Source organism: Pelophylax lessonae (assembly GCF_965119305.1).
Source record: "Pelophylax lessonae genome assembly, chromosome: 7".
Lineage (NCBI taxonomy): Eukaryota > Metazoa > Chordata > Amphibia > Anura > Ranidae > Pelophylax > Pelophylax lessonae.
The window spans coordinates 116,123,771-116,148,180 of NC_138774.1; the positions used below are offsets into that span (position 1 = coordinate 116,123,771).

The window sequence follows — 24,410 nt, forward strand, 5'->3', positions numbered from 1 at the left end:
GCCGACACCCAACCTTGGCTAGGTCAGATGACAGCACAGGGCCCCCTCTAGATCACTGATAAGAACACATACAACACTTGATCTTTGCGAATTTCAACTTTATATGGAATTTTTACCAGCAGGGCCCGTTCCTGCCCCCAGCGAGAGTAAAGGCCCGTACACACGTAGCGATTGTCGGCCGTAAATATTCGGCCATCGGCCGATTGTCGGCTTGTTAGTATGATGCTTCCGACAACCGACTGCGACTTTTCGTCCGAACAGAATCTGGTGTGCAGGCTTTAAAATATTTGTTGGCCAACACCAGAACGGCCGATTGTTCCTCAGTCAGTACAGAATTCGGCTGAAAAACAGCAGATGAGCAAGACTGGGCATGCTCAGAGAAGAAAAAACACACGGATAGTTAACCATCACATGATATCACTTCTGTAGTCGGCTGTTGTTGGCCGACAAAATTCGTGTGCAGTCTTTAGCACTTTTCAACCGACAGGACAGCACCGGACAAAAGACGGCCGATCGTTCGGCCGACATTCGTTACGTGTGTACGGGGCTTATCTGTAAGGGGTTACGGTGTTCAGGTACCACCAACAGCACAGGCCCAATTTTTCTGCACCTATATGACAAGTAGATGCAATTTGAAATTTGTATGTATATGACATTTTTTCCTTTAGAAATGTCAGAATTGCTGCAGCAGGCTACATACATCGTAGAGATGCGCTACTTTACAGGCACATTAAGGGGACCCCCCAGTCACGATATTTAAAGGAATTTTTCATTTTTATAATTTCACTTTTAAGTGTAATTAAAATCAGTAAATCACTGCTCCTTTAAAAACTATAATTTTTAAAAAAATGTTTTGCATTGGTACATGTTCCCCAGGTCAGTACCCGGACCCCCATTTCCTTTTTTTGCGCAATAACTTGCATTTAAGCCTTCAAAATGAGGACTTCTGATTTTTGACGTTCGAGTCCCATAGTCTTGAATGGAGTTTGTTTGTTCGAACAAAATGTTCCCCTGTTCACAGTGTTCTGGTGCGAACCAAACGGGGGGGGGGGGGTGGTTGGAGGGGGGGGTTCAGAACATCACTATTAATTACTGTTCCCCCTGCCCTCTTTGGAACAGCCACGACAGTTCATACCCTTTCTCCTAATGGAAAAAAAAATAGAATAGCCAACTAGCTATTAGCAGCGCACTTGTGATATCTGTGCGTGATATCTGTGTAATACTCAAAGTGCAACAAAAACGAAAGTGCAATCATATATATACCCTGTGAATGTTGGACAGGTAATAATGGTGATACAAGTACATGTAGTACTAAATAAAGTGAAAAATATTCCAAATATATAAAGTGCAGCAATTTATAGTGCAAAAAGTTGTCCAAATATATATATAAAGTTCAACAACGTATAATGCAAATAATGTCCAAATGCTTATAAAGTGTATCAACAATGATTAATGATTCCCAGGAGCTCAAAGTCTCTTCAAGGTGCAACAGTGCATATATCCTTTTCACAAGTGCAAAGGTGCAAAGTGCTATATGCCAAAAACAATAGTGATGGTGACACCCTCTGTATACTAAGAGATTGGGAAGAATGCACACTCACCAGACGTTGTTGATCTCTAATGCCGTATGGCAAGAAAGATCAAATAAAATTTAAAAGATCATCCAGGTCTGTAATCCAGCCGTCCGTGACTGGAGGAGGTTGGTCCTCCTCCTCACAGGACACACACTTTGCCTGGAGTGGTAATGCACCAGTCATGCATTTCAGTCATGAGAAAAATGTGGTAAGGGGGGGAGTGGCTTAGGACCAGAGGATAAGGCATGGTCCAAATAGGACCCCAGTAAAGCAATCTTTGTTAATCACCATTTAATAGGCACCTAACATGACCTAACATGAAGACACTGAGAATCTCTGTCTGTGCTACATTGCAGGTAAAAACTGTAATTGCAGCTTTTGATCCCAGAATTATATGCTATGTAATAACCAAAATGAATTACTAATCCCAGCTCCTTTGTTTACCTTTTAGGATATTATGGGTTTAAGCAAAGACATTCCCAATGCTGCTCCTGATGTCACATACACTGTGAAAGTACGGGCGAGGTTACCAGGATTTACCACAGATCCAAGTTATAATTTTCTTTGGAGTGACTGGAGTGAAGAGCAGATATTGCAAGGTAAAGTGAAGAGGAATTACATTATTTTTATTATTTATAAAAAGAACTTGCAATAGCAGTGTGATGGCAATTTAAAATGAATCTAATTTAACCCTTGAACACAACACAAGTGTAATATGTACTACCCGCCAAAATGGAAGGTTCTAATTAGACACTTTTGCACCATCAAGGCATTTTGCAAAGTTCCAACCATTTAACCTCACTGCAGTCAAAGCAATACCATTTTGTCAAAGCTGTGATTGGATCGCGAGTGAACCACAGTCGATTGATTAAGTCAGCTCTGCGCTCCCTCAACCAACAAACTCCATTTGTAAAGCCCCGTACACATGCGTCGAAAATTGGCAGGGAATTGTCGTCCGACGACTGATCTGCTGATTTTCGGCTTGTTAATATGATGCTTCCGACAACCAACTCCGACTTTTTGGGCGAAAAAAATCTGGTGTGCAGACTATAAAATTTTTGTTGCCCGTCAACACAACGGCCGATTTTCATGCAGTCAGTACAGATTTCGACAGGGAAAAATCTGATGAGCAAGTCTGGGCATGCTCAGTGAAGAAAAAACACAAAGAAAACAAACCAACACATGACATCACTTCTGAAGTAGAATTTTGTTGGGCGAGAAAATTTGTGTGCAGTCTAGGCACATTCCACCCAACACAACACCACTCTGGACAAAAGACAGACAATCGGTCGGCCGATAATCGTTGCGTGTCTACGGGGCTTTAGTTTCACAGCACTATGCAATCCTAACAATGCTGCCTCCTTCTTTTTCAGATTAATGGTGATGTGCAGAGCATTACAAAAAGTTACTATAAATAAATTAAGGTATTTAAATTAATACATAACTGGATTAAAAAGGGGTCTCTTATTAAAACTGTGTCACCCCTATATATTGGCGACTACAGGAGACCGTCAGAGACTGTAGGCATGCTACAGAAGGTCAGAGACTGTAGGCATTCTACAGAAGGTCAGAGACTGCAGGCATGCTACAGGAGATGGTTAGAGACTGCAGGCATGCTACAATAGACAGTCAGAGACTGCAGGCATGCTACAGAAGGTTAGAGACTGCAGGCATGCTACAGGAGATGGTCAGAGACTGCAGGCATGCTACAGGAGATGGTCAGAGACTGCAGGCATGCTACAGGAGATGGTCAGAGACTGCAGGCATGCTACAGGAGAAGATCAGAGACTGCAGGCATGCTACAGAAGAAGGTCAGAGACTGCAGGCATGCTACAGGAGAAGGTCAGAGACTGCAGGCATGCTACAGGAGAAGGTCAGAGACTGCAGGCATGCTACAGGAGAAGGTCAGAGACTGCAGGCATGCTACAGGAGAAGGTCAGAGACTGCAGGCATGCTACAGGAGATGATCAGATACTGCAGGCATGCTACAGGAGTTGATCAGAGACTGCAGGCATGCTACCGGAGACAATCAGAGACTGCAGGCATGCTACAGGAGATGGTCAGAGACTGCAGCAGGCATGCTACAGGAGATGGTCAGAGACTGCAGGCATGCTACAGGAGATGGTCAGAGACTGCAGCAGGCATGCTACAGGAGATGGTCAGAGACTGCAGGCATGCTACAGGAGATGGTCAGAGACTGCAGGCATGCTACAGTAGACAGTTAGAGACTGCAGACATACTACGGGAGATGGTTAGAGGATACAGATATACTACAGTAGACGGTCAGAGACTGCAGGCATGCTACAGGAGAAGGTCAGAGACTGCAGGCATGCTACAGGAGAAGGTCAGAGACTGCAGGCATGCTACAGGAGAAGGTCAGAGACTGCAGGCATGCTACAATAGACAGTCAGAGACTGCAGGCATGCTACAGAAGGTTAGAGACTGCAGGCATGCTACAGGAGATGGTCAGAGACTGCAGGCATGCTACAGGAGATGGTCAGAGACTGCAGGCATGCTACAGGAGATGGTCAGAGACTGCAGGCATGCTACAGGAGAAGATCAGAGACTGCAGGCATGCTACAGAAGAAGGTCAGAGACTGCAGGCATGCTACAGGAGAAGATCAGAGACTGCAGGCATGCTACAGAAGAAGGTCAGAGACTGCAGGCATGCTACAGGAGAAGGTCAGAGACTGCAGGCATGCTACAGGAGATGATCAGATACTGCAGGCATGCTACAGGAGATGATCAGAGACTGCAGGCATGCTACCGGAGACGATCAGAGACTGCAGGCATGCTACAGGAGATGGTCAGAGACTGCAGCAGGCATGCTACAGGAGATGGTCAGAGACTGCAGGCATGCTACAGGAGATGGTCAGAGACTGCAGCAGGCATGCTACAGGAGATGGTCAGAGACTGCAGGCATGCTACAGGAGATGGTCAGAGACTGCAGGCATGCTACAGTAGACAGTTAGAGACTGCAGACATACTACGGGAGATGGTTAGAGGATACAGATATACTACAGTAGACGGTCAGAGACTGCAGGCATGCTACAGGAGAAGGTCAGAGACTGCAGGCATGCTACAGGAGAAGGTCAGAGACTGCAGGCATGCTACAGGAGAAGGTCAAAGACTGAAAACATAATAGAGGAGATGGTCATAGACTGCAGACCTACTAGAGGAGATGGTCAGAGACTGCAGACATACTACAGGAGATGGTCAAAGACTGCAAGCATGCTACAAGTGTGTCCTTGTGGTGACCGGTGTTCTTCCAGTTTGGAAAAATTGCAGTCACCACACTATTTGTGAACAGAGCCTTTACAAGATATAACAAAGTGACAAATATATAACAATATAACAAAATAAAAAGCAGCTTTTCCAGTTTCTGTCTTACTAACAGTCAATTTGCCAAGCACAGTTAAAAGGACAATGGGATTGTACACCCCATCAACACCCATCATACCATAAGAACATACCTAAAATATAAAATAAGCACACAACAAGGATTGTGGAAAAGTTTAGGCCGCGGCCCTTTTATTGGGTTTAAAACAATTTTAATTATGAAATTAACTTTAACTTTTAATACCAAACAGAACCGCTGTTAACCATTAAGAGACCAACATGCTTAGTCACTAAGACTCAAGCAGCAATATCTTATACCAACCAAATAACAGTTTACCAACCACTGTCCACCCACAAAGTGGGCGACATTACCAAAAAAGATTGACTTTTAATATCAAACAGAACTGCCATTAATCAATAACAGGACAGCATGCTTAGTCACTAAGACTCAAGCAGCAATATCTTATACCAATAACAGCGTACCAACCACTGTCCACCCACAAAGTGGGCGACGTTACCCACATAAAGGTGGACCGCGACGAGGGGAAATAACAAAGAGGGAGGGTGGGAGAGCAGGTTAAAATATCCAGAAGGAAGGCTGAGGAGAATCCCAGCGGTGAGTCCAGCTGACAGAGCTGAGGTAAATGCTGACTCCGCCCAGTGACAGGAAAGGATATAAGTAAAAGGTTACACTCATTGGCTAGATGTTTCCCGCCAAAATATTTGTCACCAATCCGATGCTCAGCAGCTGAGGTAAATCTTCCTAGCAACAGCAGGCAACTTGTCACCTAAAACACAAAACAGAAAGAACCAGCAAAGCAGCCAAAGAGATACATGGACTTAAAGCGGTTGTAAACCCTATTAAAAAAAAAAAAAATTTAAAAAAAAAACCTGCAAGACAAAGGCATAATGAGCTAGTATGCATCGCATACTAGCCCATTATGTTTAACTTACCTTAAAACGAAGCCCCGACACGGACCCCCGGACATCGATGCGGGCGCTGCCATGATCCCTCGTCGTCTCTTCCGGGTTCGGCGGCTCCGGCGTGCTGATTGGCGGGAAGAGACGGCTCCAGCACGCTGATTGGCCGGAGCCGCGATGACGTCACTCCCGCGCATGCGCGCGGGAGTGATTTTTTCCGGCAAGCTCCCGGCAAGTTAATTGAAGGTCCCCCCGGACCTTCAGAGCGCATGCGCCGCTCGCGCGAGCGGCTGCATGCACTGTAAATATCTCCTAAACCGTGCCGGTTTAGGAGATATTATTTGTACCTACAGGTAAGCCTTATTATAGGCTTACCTGTAGGTAAAAGTGTCAAAAAGCGGGATACAACCGCTTTAACAATCAACATAGACCTTTATTAAAAATAAAATTTATTTATAAAACTAATGGGTGTTTGGCGTGACAATCCCATGGGCCACTTCTCTATTTTATTCTTTCGTGGCCCTGACATGGTTAATAACCCTGTAAAGATCCTAGTCTGACCAACCTAAATCCTGCAAGGGCAACATAAAAGAAAAATAAATCATGCAGCGCACATAGAACTCTGGCACAAAGAGCTCTGCAGAAACAACTGAAAATCATCAGCAACACTGTGTTACATAGTCAAATGTAATGCCGGCTGCAGCGTCTTCCAGAAGTCTACTCATTATTGGTCACCATCATCACCCATCCTGTGTGCAGTGTAAATAAATAAAAAGGTGAGAAGAGGTGGGGGGATCATTTCCTAACCAGTGTGAGCATTGCCTGATCTGCATACAGGATGGGTGAGATAATGATGGTTAGATTTCTGCTGCCGGCATTACGTGTGTGACATAGCGTTAGTGATCATCTTCAGCAGTTTATGCAGAGCTCTTTGTGCCAGAGTCCTGTGCACTGCAAGATTTGATATAAATGGTGCCATATCTTTTTCTAGAAGCAGGTCCAAGTGTCTCTTCTTGTACCTATCCTGCCTGGCACCAGCCACCTGCATCTTCTTTTGAGTCAAACGTGGCAGGCCGGGGGAAGGGGCGGGTTACAGAGGTGTGCTGATTGGCTAAGAAGGCAGCAGGAGGCGGAGAAGCTCAGCACCTCCGTCCTCTCACCCAGATGAGCAGCGCTATTGGTTGCTACACTGTTCATCTAGAATTATAGTTTCCTTCATGGACATGTGTTTGTGAACCCGCCCAGCAGTACACAGAGCAGCTGCCTAAATGCACTTCAGCATCAGGACAGTTGACAGCTATGCTAATTTAGCAGGTCGGAGCAAGGAATAACCTGGGGGGGGGGTTGCCCCTTGTAGCGATGGCACTGCCCCTATAGCTCCTAAATGTTGATTGGACTGTGATACTGTCACGCTTACCCCTAACGCTGGTGGTCAGACACTATAGATGGCTTCTGTGTTCTTCACCTATAGCAGCCCCCATTCCCATAATGCAAGCAGGCCTATCGATACTCGATTGCCCCCAGGACTTATACACAAAGCTCGAGTGCCGCGCCTACCACACCAGGGCATGCACGAACTGAGCAAAGAAAACAGGTACTTGGGTTTGACAGACAGGCAAGGTTTAGAATAGTCAGGGTCAATGTCCTAAGTAAAAAGGCAGGCAGATTTCATAGAATAGTCAATATCGGATCCTAGGTCATCAACAAGGTAATCCAATCTAGCAGAGCAGGGCAGACAAACAGATCAGGTTATACAGGCTCTATCACAAGCATGAGGCTTCAAGCTTGGTTAGCCTATATTAGGTTTGTTCTCCAACCAGAGTCTGGCCACAATTAATCCCCTTGCAGGTGCACTGACAGACCAGAAGAATGCCATAGCAAAAACCAAGATGCTGGAATGAGCAGATACCACTGGAGACGACTCCACTCTTACCTATCAGTTTTCTAAACCTTTCCCCTTCAGTACCTGGTACCCTATGGTTAACTTGCATGAGCTTGGCCCACTGAAGAGCGAATTGCATTGGACCACTTTTCAGTAGGCATTTGACAGGTGGCGAGGAGGCATTATGTTGCTACCTCACCATCTGTTTTATTCCCTAAAATCCTGCATCGCAATGGCGTGCATTGCACCTAGTTGTAGGGCAGTTGAAGTCTTGCACTTTTCAGTTGAATGCGATATCAAACATAATGGGGGATTATTTTTGCCACACCGTGATGCAAAGCATTGTGGCTCCTGCATGTGGACACGCCTATCCGTGCCCTTGCAGCTTAAGGGAGAGCAGTTGGGGGTGAAAACGTGGCTCAACTGTTTTTCTGCCCCCAACTTCAAGTGTAAATGAGGCCTTAAAGCTGAACTCCAGGATTATTATAAAATCTACCCTTGCAGTGTCTGTTAGAGTGGTATTAAACCGAAAATCAAACATTTATTATATTGCAGTTTACCAATTCTAAGATGTGATGTCTGCATTCATTTTCTTGTTTAGGCTTCCTTTCCTTTATTTTCACCTGGTGATACAGCCAGTAAGTCTGTTGTATTTTAAAAAGAACAAGCTCTCCAGTAGAATCAGTTACAGAGATGAGACAAACCATTTACTACTGACAGGGGTGCTTACATTGATTAGCTTTAATTTATTCATGTAAAACCTTTGTTCCAAAAGGAAAACAAAACTGATGTAACTGCTTATAAAGTATGAACTGGAGTTTGTCTTCAATTTCTTAGTGTATTTAAATCTGCTAGTACACCCAACACTCTCCTCTCCCAGACTGACAATGCTGTTCAAAGGTGCCACCTGTGCTCCTTCATCCAGAGTTGTGTTTTACTAAAACAGGAAGTGTGAAAAGCCTAGTACACGCGTAACGATTATCGGCCGACCGATTGTCCGTCTTTTGTCCAGAGTTGTGTTTTGTTGGTTGGAATGTGCCTAGACTGCACACGAATTTTCTCGCCCAACAAAATTCTACTTCAGAAGTGATGTCATGTGTTGGTTTGCTTTCTTTGTGTTCTTTCTCCACTGAGCATGCCCAGACTTGCTCATTAGATTTTTTCCTGTCGAAATCTGTACTGACTGCACCAAAATCGGCCGTGTTTTGAAGGCAGACAAAAATTTTATAGCTTGCACACCAGATTTTTTTCTGCCGAAAAGTCGGAGTCGGTTGTCGGAAGCATCATGCTAACAAGCCGAAAATCGGCAGATCGGTCGTCGGACGAAAATTCCCTGCAGATTTTCGACGCGTGTGTACGAGGCTTTACTGGCCAGATCAAATTTAATTTTACCGCAGCTGTAATAAATTACATTTTTGGTTTTTGGGTTTAATATCGCTTTAAAGTACCAGTAGACATGACCTCATATCTATGAGATATGATCTCATATCTGTGGATTTCTTCACTGTTCAGGGATAAAGCTAGGCATACATGCATCAGTTTTTTGGCAGATTGAAAAAAACCAAACAGATTCCCTCATCCAGACAAGTAAGGGTGATAGAGGAACCCTCCCTACTGTGTTTTTGTATTCTGACTTCTGACTGCGGGGACTCCTCCAGTGTCGGAATACACTGATCAGCACTTGAGCTGATTGGCTACAGCGCTCCTCAAAAAAAAAAAATTCCAGCAAGCCCCTTTGCAAGCAGTTGATCATTAAATCGAATTCTCATGAATGGGAACAGCCATGGAATGGATCGAAATACGGCCAGTACCTATAGATCCATCTATGGCCAGCATAAAAAATACATTTAAGTAAATCTATCATGAGAAAAATACCAGGGTTTGTCATTTCTGCATTTCTTGTCAAAATGATATTTGCCTGGCTATCCTTCTGACCTCTCCGACCTCAAAACTTGTATTTAGAAGCCTAGAACAGGTTCGGGAAAGCCATAGAACATGCAGTATGCCCAATCTGCATGTTTGTTCTCAAGTGTCTAAGGCAAAAGGGTCAGTATAGCAGCCAGAAAATTAGAAGTTTCAGAAGGTGAAGATGAAGGGCAGCCCTCATGTTACTCATGTGACAGGATTGACGGACATGTTTATTTTTTATTGTTTTTCTAAACTACAAAGATGTTGATAGCACTGTGGATTTTTACAGATTGACAATTTATAATTGACAATAATTACCTATGGTAAATATTGCCTGCCGTTGTAGAATCTGGTTTGATAGAGTCCAAATACTTAGCAGCTGGGTGTGTCCTGCTGTCTCATGGCTATTTATGTTCAGAATGCTGATATGTCTGTTGTTGTTTTCTAGGAGTGAGCAATGGACGAGATATATCTATCCTATTACTTCTATTAATACCAGCAATAATTGTTCTTGCAGCAGTCATCCTGCTCATTTACATGAGAAGGTAATGTCCTATGCTTATGGCAACACTAGTATAGATGTTCCTGTGTGTACCTCTCTGTCTTTTCTTCTTTCTACACCCCCCTCCACCCCAAAAAAATCTATCTATCTATCTATCTATCTATCTATCTATCTATCTATCTATCTATCTATCTATCTATCTATCTATCTATCTATCTATCTATCTATCTATCTATCTATCTATCTATCTATCTATCTATCTATCTATCTATCTATCTATCTATCTATCTATCTATCTATCTATCTATCTATCTATCTATCTATCTATCTATCTATCTTATTCCCTTATCATAATGTTATTAAGTATATGTTGGGTTGTGTTCTATAACCACTTTACGTTGTGGTTTGCATGTGGTTTACCGAGGTTATGGCTGAAGCTGTCAGCCATAACCCCGGTATTTTTTATTTCATCCAGCAATTGGCTTTTTTCATAAAAGCAGTCCGAGCTACTAATTAGCCACTAGATCGCTTTCTGAAGCAGCGTAAGGGGTCGCCCCCCCTCCCCCTTTCTATCTGGCACTCGCCGGAGTTTCTCAGACTTACCGTTTTACCAGCGCGCCCGAGATCGCCTCAGTTGTCTTGGAGGACCGGGGCAACGTCATGATATCACTTCCGGTCTAAGGCCAAAGTAAACAATTTTTTTATTTTTTTAAAGCAATAGATTTTTTTTCTTTTTGGACCTTTTGATTTTAGAGGTAGAGAAGAGATTTGATCCCAAATCTCTCCATAAAGAGGACCTGTCATCCCTTATTTCTATTACAACCCATTCCTTCTAATACAAATCAAAGTGATCAGGAAAACAAAATTAAGGGGACAGCGTGAGAGCAATAATTCTAGCACTAGACCATCTCTGTAACTCTAAACAGGTAACCTGTAAAGAATTTTAAAACGTCACCTATGGAGTTTTTTTAAGTTTTAAAGTTTGTTACCATTCCACGAGTGTGCACAATTTTTAAAAATGACATGTTAGGTATTTATTTACTCAGCATAACATCATCTTTTATATTAAACAAATTGGGTTATGTATTGTGTTTTTTTTTTTTTTAAATTGCGTTTAAAAAATCGCTGCACATGTGACGTAAAAAAGTGCAACGATTGCCATTTTATTCTCTAGGGTCTCTGCTAAAAAAAAAAAATAGATTATATTATAGCTCGAATAGGACTTTACAGACCATACTGGTGTTTTTTTTGGAACTCTCTGCCAGGAATATCTGGTGTTCATACATCAGTATGGTATGCAAGGGAAGGGGTTAACCCAGGGGTGATCATAGGGTTAAGTGTAAGCCTAGGGGAGGGTTTTCTAACTGTGTGGGGGAGGGACCGATGTACAGGTACGGCGGTTCGCGCAGCCGAGCCAGCCTGCCGAAGTATATCTGCGGCGGGCGGGCGGGCGGGCGGGCGGGCGGGCGGAAAGTGGTTAAATAAAGTGAGTCAACAAAGTGATTAACATGGGCAGTTCCAATATTTTTTTGTCTTATTGTGCTTTAGAGCAGCCTTTTTCAACCAGGGTGCTTTGAGGTTTCTTCAGGGGTGCCTTGGCAATAATGGCTAAAAAATTGTCCAAAAATTGTATACAAGCCAGCGCGTGGATGTAGCCTGCTTTTTAGTTACACAAAGCCACGGGTTTTCTATTACCAAAGGTGTACCATTACAACCTTCTAGCTGTCGGCATCCTAACAACCAAAGGCATCATCAGTTGATAAGAAGGATGTCAGTCGCCTGCATGGCAACCTTGTTTGTTCCTCCCTTGCCCCTCTCCATCAGTGTTAGGGTCACATTAGCTGAGTGATGGAGAAAAACTGAGGGAGAAGCGAAACATTGGAATATTAGTCAGTGCCAGTTTGCAAAAGTGTATTTGCTTTGGAAGAATAAACCACCTCTAACATCGGGTGTCCTACTTGGACATATGGATGTTGCTGCACTGTGTAAAACGATTAGAATAGTTTTTACATTTCAGAATAGGGTGCCTCAAAACTGTCTATAATTTATAAAGCATTGCATAGAGACTGTCCATAATTTTTAAAGGGTGCCTCAAGATTGTCTATAATTTTTAAACGGTGCCTTGACTGAAAAAAGGTTGAGAAACACTGCTTTTGAGGATACAATTCCTGAGGGAAACATGGAGAATGCCATTGCTAACTTTTCATTGTGCAAATGATTGCTCCCTAGCTGTTCTTCTGACCCATAACATTAAGGGAGGTTCAATACTCTGAGTTTCCAAATTAGAACAGTATGCAGATATTGAGTTCCGCCTTTCCTCTGACTTTTCTGCTCAGTCAACCAGCATTTTCAGAAGGAGCTCAGCAATGGTGGTCTCATAGTCTCTCTAATGGGCTATACACACTATAAGATATTCTGAAGACTTTTTCCTTTAGATTTACCAAAACCATATAATATGAGGTCAAACCTAAACACGTTCAATTTGTATGCAATCTGGCAGGCCCTTGCACTACATAGAAAAGGTAAATCTGAAGGAAAAAGTCTTCAGAAAATCTTATAGTGTGTATGGCCCTTAAGGGCTCGTTCACACTAGCTTTGGTCTCTTACGAGAGGTCCATGTTTGGATTGCTCTTCTGAGAGCATTTGCCAGGTGGTGAGGATGGTAAGGATGTGTTGTATCACCTCCTCACTGCCTGCTTTAACCCTTTGAACCCCGCACTTAAAGCGTCAGGCGGTATAATTCCTGCCCTGGCTGCAGCATGTGTACACTCCCAGCTGCAGCTAAAGGGGGTAGCGGTTAGAGGCTCAACTACAGGGTTTGCAGCCCCGATACCCCCCCTCCCCCCAATCGCTAGTGTGAATGAGCCCTAAGACAAGGCTTTCTTTAGAGAAACTCCAAAAGTTCCAGATTTTATATTTTTCTTGGGTATGACATTTGTTTGAATCCTATTTTTTTTATACTCTGTAGGTTGAAGATTTTGATTTTCCCCCAAATTCCTGACCCGGGCAAAGTGTTATCTAGTGACTTGCAGGTAAATACTGGTTCTCTTAAGTTTATGATTTCCTTTGGAGATACAGTACATCTTCACTCAGCAGTCATATAAATGAATGTGAGCAGGACACATGCAGCTTGATTCAATAACACAAAAATTCATTGTTATGCATTTTTTTCATGTGGTTTCAGTGCAGCATATGATATACTGCAAGGCTCTGCACACTCATATTGTGACAGTTCATAGGCAAGAATGTAATTTTTTTATATGGCTTTCGGGATTACAGAAACAGGTCCTTTTTTTTACATTACCAGAAAATGACACTCAGGCCCCTTTCACATTGCTCTGGTGCTGCTTTCCAGAAGCGTGGGTGCGACACAGTGGTTTAGGTGTTTTCTGAAAGCCAAAAATTCATACCTGTGGGTACACTGTGCTGCACCCACTCTGCAAGGAAACCACACCAGAGCAGTGTGAAAGGGCCTTAAATGTATCTCTGCTATCAGTAACATTGTACCCCATTTTTATTGATTTATCATTGTGATTTTGTATACTGTATAACATTATTGTTGTTTAATGAACACAATTATAACTTTTTACCAGAATTATATGTTCACTCTTTGAGCCTTTAAAGTCCTATTTCTCTTTATGAGGGAACCCCAACACTTCCAAATCAATCTTGGGATGTGGCCATATATGGCAGAGTAGATCTCCCCACCTTATTTTTGTACTTAAATGTATCTTGGTGATCACGGATCAGTATTTTTTTTCCTATATGCTATGACTGCCTGCTCTCCCCAAGATTTATTATTTATTTTGTAATTATAGTTACCTTTATTTTTATATTTTAATAACTATTGTACAACATTGTAATTTAAGTTGCTATTTGTATGAGTTAGGATCCTTTCACACGGGTTTTCCGCCTGGCGGACTCCGTTTTGCTCAGCAGGGATCGATCCGCCAATCCCCTGAGCAGGCAGATGACAGGTCCGTCTCCGCTTTATGTGCTGAGACAGATCTGTCAGATCCCCACTCTCCTCTATGGGAGATCAGCTGAAAACGAACTGCCTGTCCGTTTTCATCCTATCCGATCCTCCAGACGGATGGAAAATAGGGTTTCCATCCGTCTGGATTTCACGGACCACAATCGGATCGGATAGCAGCGGGTGTCAGCGGAAATGTCACCGCTGACATCCGCTGCTCCATAGAGATGCATGGAGCATCCAATCAGGATCTGAAAAAACTGACAGGCGGACCTGATCAGAAAGCCTGTATGAAAGGGGCCTTAAGCTTCAATTGATTCTAAAGTCTTTTTTTTTGTGTTTAAAAATAACAAACATGTTATACTTACCTGCCCTGTGCAGTGGTTTTTCATAGAACAGCCCAGATCTTCCTTTTCTGGGGTCCCTTGTCGGCGCTCCTGGCTACTCCCTCCTGCCAAGTGCCCCCACAGAAACCAGCTGAGCTGATGCTCCGTGTGTCCATTCATACACGGAGCCAAGACTTGGCCACGGCCCCTCTCTCCTCATTGACTCGCTGACTTTCATTGACAGCAGTGGGAGTCAATGGCGCCCGCTGTGTGTCTCAGCCAATCAGGAGTCCCAGACAGCACTTGTGCAACATCGCTGGATCTAGATGGTGCTCAGGAGGAAAGTATTAAGGGGGCTGGGGGGGGGGGGGTTACTGCACACAGGAGATTTTTTATCCTAATGCATAGAATGCATTAAGATTAAAAACCTGCTGCCTTTAGGTCCACTTTAATTTATCATTGTGATTGTGACTCATCACATTTTTTCTATGTGCTGTGGCTGCTTTCCCTCTTGAAAATGTGCAACAAAATTACTTTTAAGAAGGGCTAGCAACATTGAAAAGTTCAATAGAAGATGTCAGAAAGCTATCGATTGTATCACCAAAGCATGTGCAAAAGGTGCTCTCACAATCTCAAGGCTGCCATTTATACATCATAACAAGAATGGTATAGGGGGCATTTGCCTTCTGTCTCCCTCCCAGACCCTTTACACTAATAGAATTTCATAAAGCAGTAATAAACTCAAAAGCAAACATTTATTATATTGCAGCCTACCAATTTATAGGGCAACCGTACATAGATCAAAAATTGACTGGGACAGCAGGGACCAACCAAATTTCGATCTATATATTGGCAGGCTGGTTGTACACAAGTCAATTTATCACTGCACCTGAGTACAGCCAGCCAGTTGGGTTTTTAACAAACGATCAATGCCACCTGCTAAAGCCGGCATTACTGATCATTGTATTCTGACAGTGGGGAAGTGTCGGGAGAACAAAGTAGTGCAGCAGGGAGGATTCACCTGTCCACATTGAATGTGTGGACGGGGGAATTGAATAATTTTTTCCATTCAACCCACTGGTTGAATGACAAACATGATTAATGCATGGCTAGCCTTGAATGTGCTGGCTGCATTCCTTTTTTTTTTTCTTTATTAGTTTATTTTTAACTGGTGATCTGGCCAGTAAGTCTGTTATTTTTTAACAGAAGAACCTCTTCTGCAAATGTATCAGTAAAGCTTGTGTCCTCACCCCTCCCCTTCTCCAGCAGCGGATTCAGCCATACTCATAATTCTACTTAACACAGAGCAGGTCTTGACAGAGGGCTGGAGCTGGCCAACTTTTATTGTTACCAAGCTGGTGACTGGTTGCTAGGATGTTCTGCTCCTGCCCTCTATACAGACTTGCTGCCTCACCAGTCCTCTGCCTTGTTGCGAGAATGAAAGTGCAATTCCAAAACAAATGCGATGCTGTAGCACCTCTCTCCTGGGTTTAGAAACAGGGCCCCCTGTCTAATTCATTGCACGGAACTCATACTTGGCCTCCCAAATGGCTACGGCCTTGCTGCCCTATAAGACTGGGGTTGTCCGAAGGCACTAAAATCAAAAAACAAACAACCGGCACACCCGCCTAGCGCATTATCCTCAATAATATGCTTTATTAATTAAGAGTGTATACTCACAAATAAAAGTTGTAAAACAGCATATCCAATCCAAACATCTGGAACAATCTATGTCTGTGACCACTGTCCTCAATAGATGATGTCTGACGCGTTTCAAGGCTAAGCCCCTTTGGGCTTTGAAGAAGGGGCTTAGCCTCGAAACAGGTCAGCCATCATCTATTGAGGACAGTGATCACAGACATAGATTGTTCCAGATGTTTGGATTGGATATGCTGTTTTACAACTTTTGTTTGTGAGCATACACTCTTTTTCAATTAATAAAGCCTTCTTATTGAGGATAATGCGCTAGGCCGGTGCGCCCTTTGTTTGTTTTTTGATGGCAGTGCAATGGCTGTGGGAAAGAAGCAGGAGAGGAACCTACTTGGCAGCAAGGCAAGGGAAAAAAGACCAGGTTCCCAAGTGGCATAACAGTGGTGTTCTGGATCAGACTGTCACTAGGTCTGGATCCAAAACACAGTCCGCCATTTAGTGATGCCTGCTTTGGGACACGATTACTGGTATGTTCAGCTGCTTTCTCAATTCTGCTTTAATGATTTTTAAATTGTGCTTCCATCTCTGACCCTTGAATTTCCATTTTAATTTGCATCTCTGTCTCGTTCTACGTTAAACTTGCTGGGAGTCTAATTGATCTGGCTCAGATATCTGGTCTCTCACAAATGAGCGGTGGGTTGTTCTGTCTTCTCCTATACATCTTGCACTAAGAGACCTCTTTGTTGATTTAGGGCTTCAGTCTTCAGTCTGCTTTGGATTCCTACATTATAGTGTCTCTTAGGAAGGCTGTATATTTTTCAGAAACTCAGTGATGCTCTTAGGTGTGGAAAACTGACATGCAAGATGTAGTTCTGTCCCATAGGTCTGACAGATTACCAGAGAACCCATCTCTGTTAGTTTTGTCGTCATCTCTGGGCTTCTGTGTTGCTTTTATTGGATGCCTGGCTCTGCAATGTCTGTGGAATCTGCTCCCTGTTTATTGGTTTGGTCAGAAAAAGCATGAAATTCTTTTTTTTTTTCAGCAACAAAAGAATGCACAGGGCCTTGTCTAGACAGTGTTACCTTTTTGCTGAAAATGGGTACTGCATCTTTAAAGTGGTCCTAAAGCCTTAAGGTTTTAATGCATTAAGCTGAAAAACCTTATCTGCTACAGTGCCCCCCATACACCCCCCCCCCCATTTGCCTTACCTGAGCCCATCTGATCCAGCAATGTGCATGAGCACATCGGCTCCTGACGCTGTCTCCTTACTCATTGGACAGATTGATAGCAGCAGGAGCGATTGGCTCACGCTGCTGTTAATCAAATCCCGTGAAGCATGGGATGGGGCCGTGTCCCGCTGTCTGTGTCAATAGACGCAGCAGCAGGACTCGGAAGCGAGCAGGCACGAGTGCCCCTAGGGGAAGCAGCTTTCCCTGGGGGCACAGATAAAGAGGAGGGGCCTGGAGCGTCATCTGGGGACCCCAGAAGAAGAGGATCGGGGCTTCTCTCTTCAAAACCGTTGCACAGAAGGTAAGTATAGGCATGTTTGTTATTTTTATTTAAAAAATCCCGAAGATTTACAACCACTTGAAGAAGATGAACAACAGTTTGGGAAGGCAGGATAACATTCCAATGCAGTGAAACCGCTCTAAACACTTTTAGATGAAAGAAAATTGTGTGACCATTCGCTTTCACGATGGCAGATGGCACTAAGCTCTATTGCAGATTACACACATACACATCCAAATGGCTGCTGGAATTTCTGTATATTACTTCTTTCTTCTCTGACTCCAATTGGTATAATAGTTACTTATTCTATCCTAAAACCTCTAGGTTTGGCTTGAATGTAGCAGAGACAAGCACTGCAGACAATCTTCATTAGAGAGCTCACCAAATACTTTGCATCCATTAATATCTTTATTTCACGCAGAAGGTTCAGGCAAATAATATGATCTGCTAGATGTAGGTATTTGATCAAAGGGGATATTTTTTTCATACTTGAGAGTGTGCTGTACAGGAAGAATAGCAGAACGCACAATGAGGAAGTAGGAAACTGTGTCATACAGGTGGGCAGAATAAACATAAAAAAAAAAGTATAGTAAACACAGTGGCCCCAGAATGACAGCATAACAAATAATCAATCAAAGCATTTGTAACGGTTCAGATTTTAATTCTTTTTAAATAACAAACATGTCATACGTACCTGCTCTGTCCAAACTTATTTTCTCTTTTTGGGTCCCCTGCTTGCACTCTTGTTCCCTCCCCCCCCCCCCCCCCCGCTGTGTGCCCAATAGCAAGCTGCTTGCTCTGAGGGGAACTCATGCCTGCTCGCTCCTGAGCCACCTCTGTGTGTCTATGAGACACACAGAGTGTGGCTTGGCCCAGGCTCCCTCCTCACTGGCTGTGATTGACAACAGTGGGAGCCAATGGCTGCTGCTGCTGTATCTCAGCTAATGAGAAGGGAGAGACCCAGGGGAGCTTCTGCTCTCGTGCACATCACTGGATTGGGATCAGGCTCAGATAAGTATTTGGGGGGGGGGCGTGGCTGAGGGGGTGCTGCACATTGAAGGTTTTTACCTAAATGCAGAGAATGCATAAAGGTTAAAAAAGCATTCGCCCTTTTCTAAATTCTAAAAAAGCAAACATACTGTACATAGTCATCTCCATGCTCCAGCATTGGTGTGACACTGCAGCTTTACCACACAGGCTGTAACTTAAAGCACTAAGTTATCGCATGTCCACTTAACGCTCAGCTCTGTCTGCTTCCAAGCAGACAGCAGTGATTGTTAGTTACTGCTCTCCGTTCTTCTCCTCCAATGCTCACTGGAGTAGCAGGCTTGGAAAGGGGTGAACGCAGCTGGCTCCAGCTCTCAGGCAAACACTGAAAGACAGATTCACCTGTCAATCAGACAACCAAGTGAATCCCAGGAATATTGTCAGGATCCTTTCTGAGCTTGGCGCAGCTGTGCCCGTCCATAATAGCTGACTCAAGGTCACAAGAGAACAGAAGTGAATGTACTCTTGTGACCCTCTTGAGAAGTACAGCCAAGAAAAGCTTCTGCAACACTTCTCTTTTAACCACTTAAGCCCCGGAAGATTTTACCCCCTTCCTGACCAGGGGGTATTTTGCGATTCGGCACTGCGTGACTTTAACGGACAATTGCGCGGTCGTGCGTCCCTGTACCTAAACGAATTTGACGTCCTTTTTTTCCCACAAACAGAGCTTTCTTTTGGTGGTATTTGATCACCTGTGCGATTTTTTGATCACGCGCTATAAACAAAAAAAGAGCTTCAATTTTGCAAAAATAACAATATTTTTCACATTTTTTTATATGAAATTCCCCCCCAAAAAAAAGTAAAAATCAAAATTTTTTAAAATTTTCGGCCAATTTGTTTTATGCTACATATGTTTGGTAAAAAAAATCACAAAAAACGTATTTTGATTGGTTTGCGCAAAAGTTATTGCGTTTACTAACAAAGGGAAAGATTTTTGTCATTTTTGTTGTTTTTTTTTTTTAACGCGTAATGGCGGCGATCTGCGATTTTTTTTGCGGTACTGCGACATTGGGGCAGACAGATCGGACCCTTGACTGACATTTGTGACACTTTTGGGGTTACCAGTGACATTTCTACAGTAATCAGTGCTATACATATGCACTGTTACTGTAAAAATACACTGGTTGTGAAGGGGTTAACTTTATTTGGGAGGGAGGGGCTGTGTGTATCCCTAGGGGCGTGCTTTCTACTGTGATTGGCTGTGGCTTGAGCTGTAACGACACTGATCAACGGATCTACATACTAGATCCGTTTGATCAGTGTCTTTACAGCGAGGAGAATGACAGGCAGCTTGTTTACACAAGCTGCCTGACATTCTCCCTCTCCCCCGCCGATCGCCGAATGACCGGCGGACATCGGGTCCGCTGGTCACACGCGCGGGGGGGTCCGTGACCACGCGGGAGCGGGAGCGTGCCTCCGGGGGCGCGCGCTCGCTCCCTAGACCCTCACAAGCTAGTGACGTAGCCCTACGTCACTTTGCCTGTGAGGGGCTGACTGCCGACGTAGATCGGCGTTAGGCAGTCGGCAAGTGGTTAAAGTGATTGTAAAGTTTTTTTTTTTTTTAAATAACAAACATGTTAAAGTTACCTCCTCTGTGCAGTTGGTTTTGCACAGGGCAGCCCGGGTCCTCCTCTTCTCGGGTCCCTCGTTCCTGCTCCTGGCCCCTCCTTCCTACCGAGTGGCACCACAATAAGCAGCTTGCTATGGGGACACCCGAGCCAAGCTGCAGCTCCGTGTGTCCATTCAGACACGGAGTTCCCGTTCAGGCCTGCCCCTTCTCTCTCTCCCGATTATTTCACTGACTGATTGACAGCCGTGGGAGCCAGTGGTGCCACGGCTTTATCTCAGCCAACCAGGAGGGAGAGTCCCAGGATGGCTAAGGGACTCGTGGACATCGCTGGACAGAGAGGGGGCACAGGTAAGTATTAGGGGTGCTCAGGGCCGGATTAAGAGCATCATGGGCTTGGTGCTGAGGATTTTGAAGTGCCTTAAGGGCCTTAACTGATAGAGGAAGCCCAGACAGGGTCGGCCTTTGGGGTGTGCGAGCTGTGCGGCCGCACAGGGTGCCATGGGCAACAGGGGCGCCGTGCGGCCATCACAGCTTGCAGTCAGTTACTCACAGGAGGAGTCACAGCAGGCGCTGCCAGGGAAAGTCCCCCTGCCCTGGGGCTGGCTGAAGGTCAATGCACAGCGGCACCGGCACCTGAAAAAAAAATGGCCATGGCCGGCCCAACAGGTAGACTGCACATGCGCCGCCGCTCGGGAAAGCCTTACACGCTCGGATATTCTCGGGGCAGACGGCGCATGCGCGGTGACGTGTTGGTGCCAGGCGGCGGCATTTTTAAATGCAAGGTGCCTCACCAAACGGTAAGTGAGACCCCTCCTCAGCCCCTGCATCTCCTCAAGAGATGCAGTGCTGTGGACTTGGTACAGGAGATTCTCCAGGAGAATCTCCCTTACCATGCCCGCAGCACTGCCTCTCTTGTACCATGCCCACAGCCCTGCATCATGCCCGCAACCCTGCATCTCCTACACCATGCCCGCAGCCCCTGCATCTCCTGCGCAATGCCCACAGCCCCTGAATCTCCTTAACCATGCCCCCAGCCCCTGCATCATGCCCGCAGCCTCTGCATCTCCTGCACCATGCCTGCAGCCCCTGCATCTCCTGCACTATGCCTGCAGCTCCTGCATCATGCCCGCAGCCCCTGCATCTCCTGCACCCTGCCTGCAGCCCCTGCATCTTCTGCACCATGCCCGCAGCCCCTGCATCATGCCCGAAGCCCCTGTATCTCCTGTACCATGCCTGCAGCCCTGCATCTCCTATACCATGCCTGAAGCCCCTGCATCTCCTGCACCATGCCAGCAGCCTCTGCAAATTCTGTACTTTGCCCACAGCACTGCCTCTCCTGTACCATGCCCACAGCCCTGTATGTGCCATGCCCACAGCCCTGAATAATGCCCGCAGCCCTGCATCTTCTACACCATGCTTGCAGCCCCTGCATTTCTCTGCACTATGCCCGCGGCCCCTGCATCTCCTGCACCATGCCCGCAGCCCCTGCATCTCCTGTACAATGTCAGCAGCCCCCGAATCTCATGCATCATGCCTGCAGCCCCTGCATCATAGTGCAGACTCTGCATCTCCTGCATCATGCCCACAGCCCCTGCATCTCCTGTACCATGCCCGCAGCCCCTGCATCTCTCTCTTATTTGTTACTAATATTTTTTTCCTCTTTGTGTAAGCTTAGGTGACCAGGGGGCAAGGGGTGAGAATGGGGGGGGGGGGGCGCCACAAGATTAGCTTGCACAGGGCGCCTGAACACCTAAGGCTGGCCCTGAGTCCAGACATCCTTTAATTTCGATGTCGGCCTACTTTATGCCTTTGCTTTAGGGCCAACGTTTTTTGCTGAGCTTATCACCTGTCTATTCTGCCTACAAATTGTTTTCTTGTATTTGCCTGCAGCCAAAATGTGTCAAGAGACAACTGGTTTACTTCTGAAAGATTCTTAAGGATGATTGACAATGTTATGGCTAACCTTTTTAAATAAATCATCTTGCAGTTTAGTATTTTTTTAAAAACTAAACTCTATGTATCAGCATTGGAAAAGTGTGAATACTAATTTTTTATGCCTGTATAATGGTAGGACCACTTGTTTACATTTTACCATTGATCATGAAAGCCCATACCTTCTTGATCTGCTATTATAGCTTATCAAAAATAGGTTACTTACCTTGTGTAAAATATGGCACCCTCTCTGCTTTTTTCTTTGCCTTGCTTGGCAGTTGAGTACAAACTGCACTGCAAGAGAAGTGTCTCTTGTGCTGGCGGATGTTTTTACAAATTTCAAAATCTGGCCAATTAAATAAATAAACTCCCAAACTCCAAACTCTGCTAAACTACCTTAAACTGGTTTGAAAAAACACAGTGTAGGTGAGTTTATTAAACCAGAGTTAAAATCTTCAGTCCTCTTCCCCTCCCTCCTCCTAATTATTGCTGTGGGGGTTAAAATGAGCCACTGGACCTGTCACAAGTGCCATCTACACAAATTCTTTCCGCCCCCCTCTTCTATTCATTAAAGCCGTACAACAGCTTTCAGCAATGGAAAGTGACTGGAGGAGGCTGACCTTTCATTCATCTGCCCATCCTCCATTCATATATCACTTTTCATTGCTGAAAGCTCCAGTACAGCTTCTATGAACGAAGGAGAGGACAGCAAGGGTGGGCATAGTGGGCACCCTTCATGAGCGCATATGACAGGTCCAATGGTATATATTAACCTCCCACAACAGCACTGGAAGATTACCACAGCGGGGATATGGATTGGGGGGGGGGGGACTAAAGATTTCAACTAAGAAAGCAGCCACCAGCACAAGGGACATCTCATTCAATGCAATGTGCTGATTCCCTTGTGCTAATTTGGCAATAAAAAGAAAAAACTCTCACAATCTACACTATTTTTAATCCTTATGCTGCTAGCATTGGTAAATTGAAAGGAAGCTATATTGTATTTACTTATTTTAAACTTTTTTTAATATATTTTTTTACATTTCTTTGGTTGGTTCCTGGTTTCTGGCATAGGTCAAAGTGATGTCATACATGGCAGGAGTCTTCAAAAGCATTTTTTTTTCTTTAAAAAGAAAATGAATTTAATAGAATTTTTGATTTGTGGTGCTCAGATACAGTTTAGGCCTACTTTAAGCTTCAACTATAAAAGTCAGAACTTGCACAAGCATTTTGTGGGAATTAGTGATTGAATGGGGTGGGGTGGCTGTAAGTTCTGGAAAAAGGTAGGATATAATTTGTGTGTATTGTGTTATCAAGTGATCCTGTTCCCTTGACAAAAATCAGCATTTTTAGCCTACACTAAGATCAACAGCAAAACTGAGCTTTGGAAGGTAACAGCTGGTTATAAATATTTCACAGTAATAAAATGTTTACACACACTGACTCCAATGAGAAGAAACTCCCTTGGGATAATCAAGTAACATTATCTACACTGGATTGTAAAGCGTTGCTGCATTTATAGATCCATTAATGCAGACCAGCGTCCAGTTACCTTCAGTTAGAAGAGGAAGCTTAGCTGCTTAGGGGGTAATGTTGCAGTTTGTGATCATTTTTCTGCACCCCTGGAAGGCGGTAAAAGGTTGCCTAAAGGGCAACCCCAGACAACCGCTAAAAGTCAGTAAACAGGAAATTACATTTTGAGGTCTATTTAAAAAGCAGAAGTATGGCTATAATACTACTTTAAATAAAAAAAAAAAAAAAAAAAACATAACAATGCACTTTAAAGATGTATATTGTGTCCCACTGCCTTTGGGATACCAAAGGTAGGGAAGCACAATGGTAATAAATTTGGAACTGTTTAAAAAAAAAAAAAAAAAAAGGTGGGTGGAGATATTGGGTCGTGTGACCTGTCAAAGTCACATGAATGCCTTCAATCACAGAGTTGTCTCTGCTTCATTAAAGTGATATTAAACCCTCAGTTTTCAAGCACTTTCAGCAGATGAGTTAATTCATTTTTGAGTATGCAGTCTCCTTATTTTTTAATCCTTGCCTATGTTCCAGTTTCAGGAAATATACAGAAAGAGAAAACCGGGCTTTCCCGGTGTTAGACTACCCCACTCAGTGGGACGACACTTACGAATGTTTTTTTAAAACTTATAGTTTATTAGCATCAAAAAATTTAAAATTCAGTCCAACACATGATTGATACATAAATCAATACATCCAGTACAATGCAGTGAATAAAAGCAATAGAGTAACCCTTCCTCCAAACCCAA

The 24,410-nt window shown here is 44.2% G+C and overlaps 1 protein-coding gene across 1 annotated transcript in view; it reads left to right on the top strand.

Moving 5' to 3' along the window:
* Positions 1–24,410, top strand: part of LOC309560528 (interleukin-13 receptor subunit alpha-1-like) — a 142,302-nt gene that overhangs the window by 110,939 nt on the left and 6,953 nt on the right. The window contains exons 7-9 of the mRNA XM_082264159.1: positions 2,026–2,173; positions 10,073–10,169; positions 13,095–13,158. Coding sequence (XP_082120285.1) covers positions 2,026–2,173; positions 10,073–10,169; positions 13,095–13,158 — 309 coding nt within the window. The remainder of the gene's footprint in view (positions 1–2,025; positions 2,174–10,072; positions 10,170–13,094; positions 13,159–24,410) is intronic.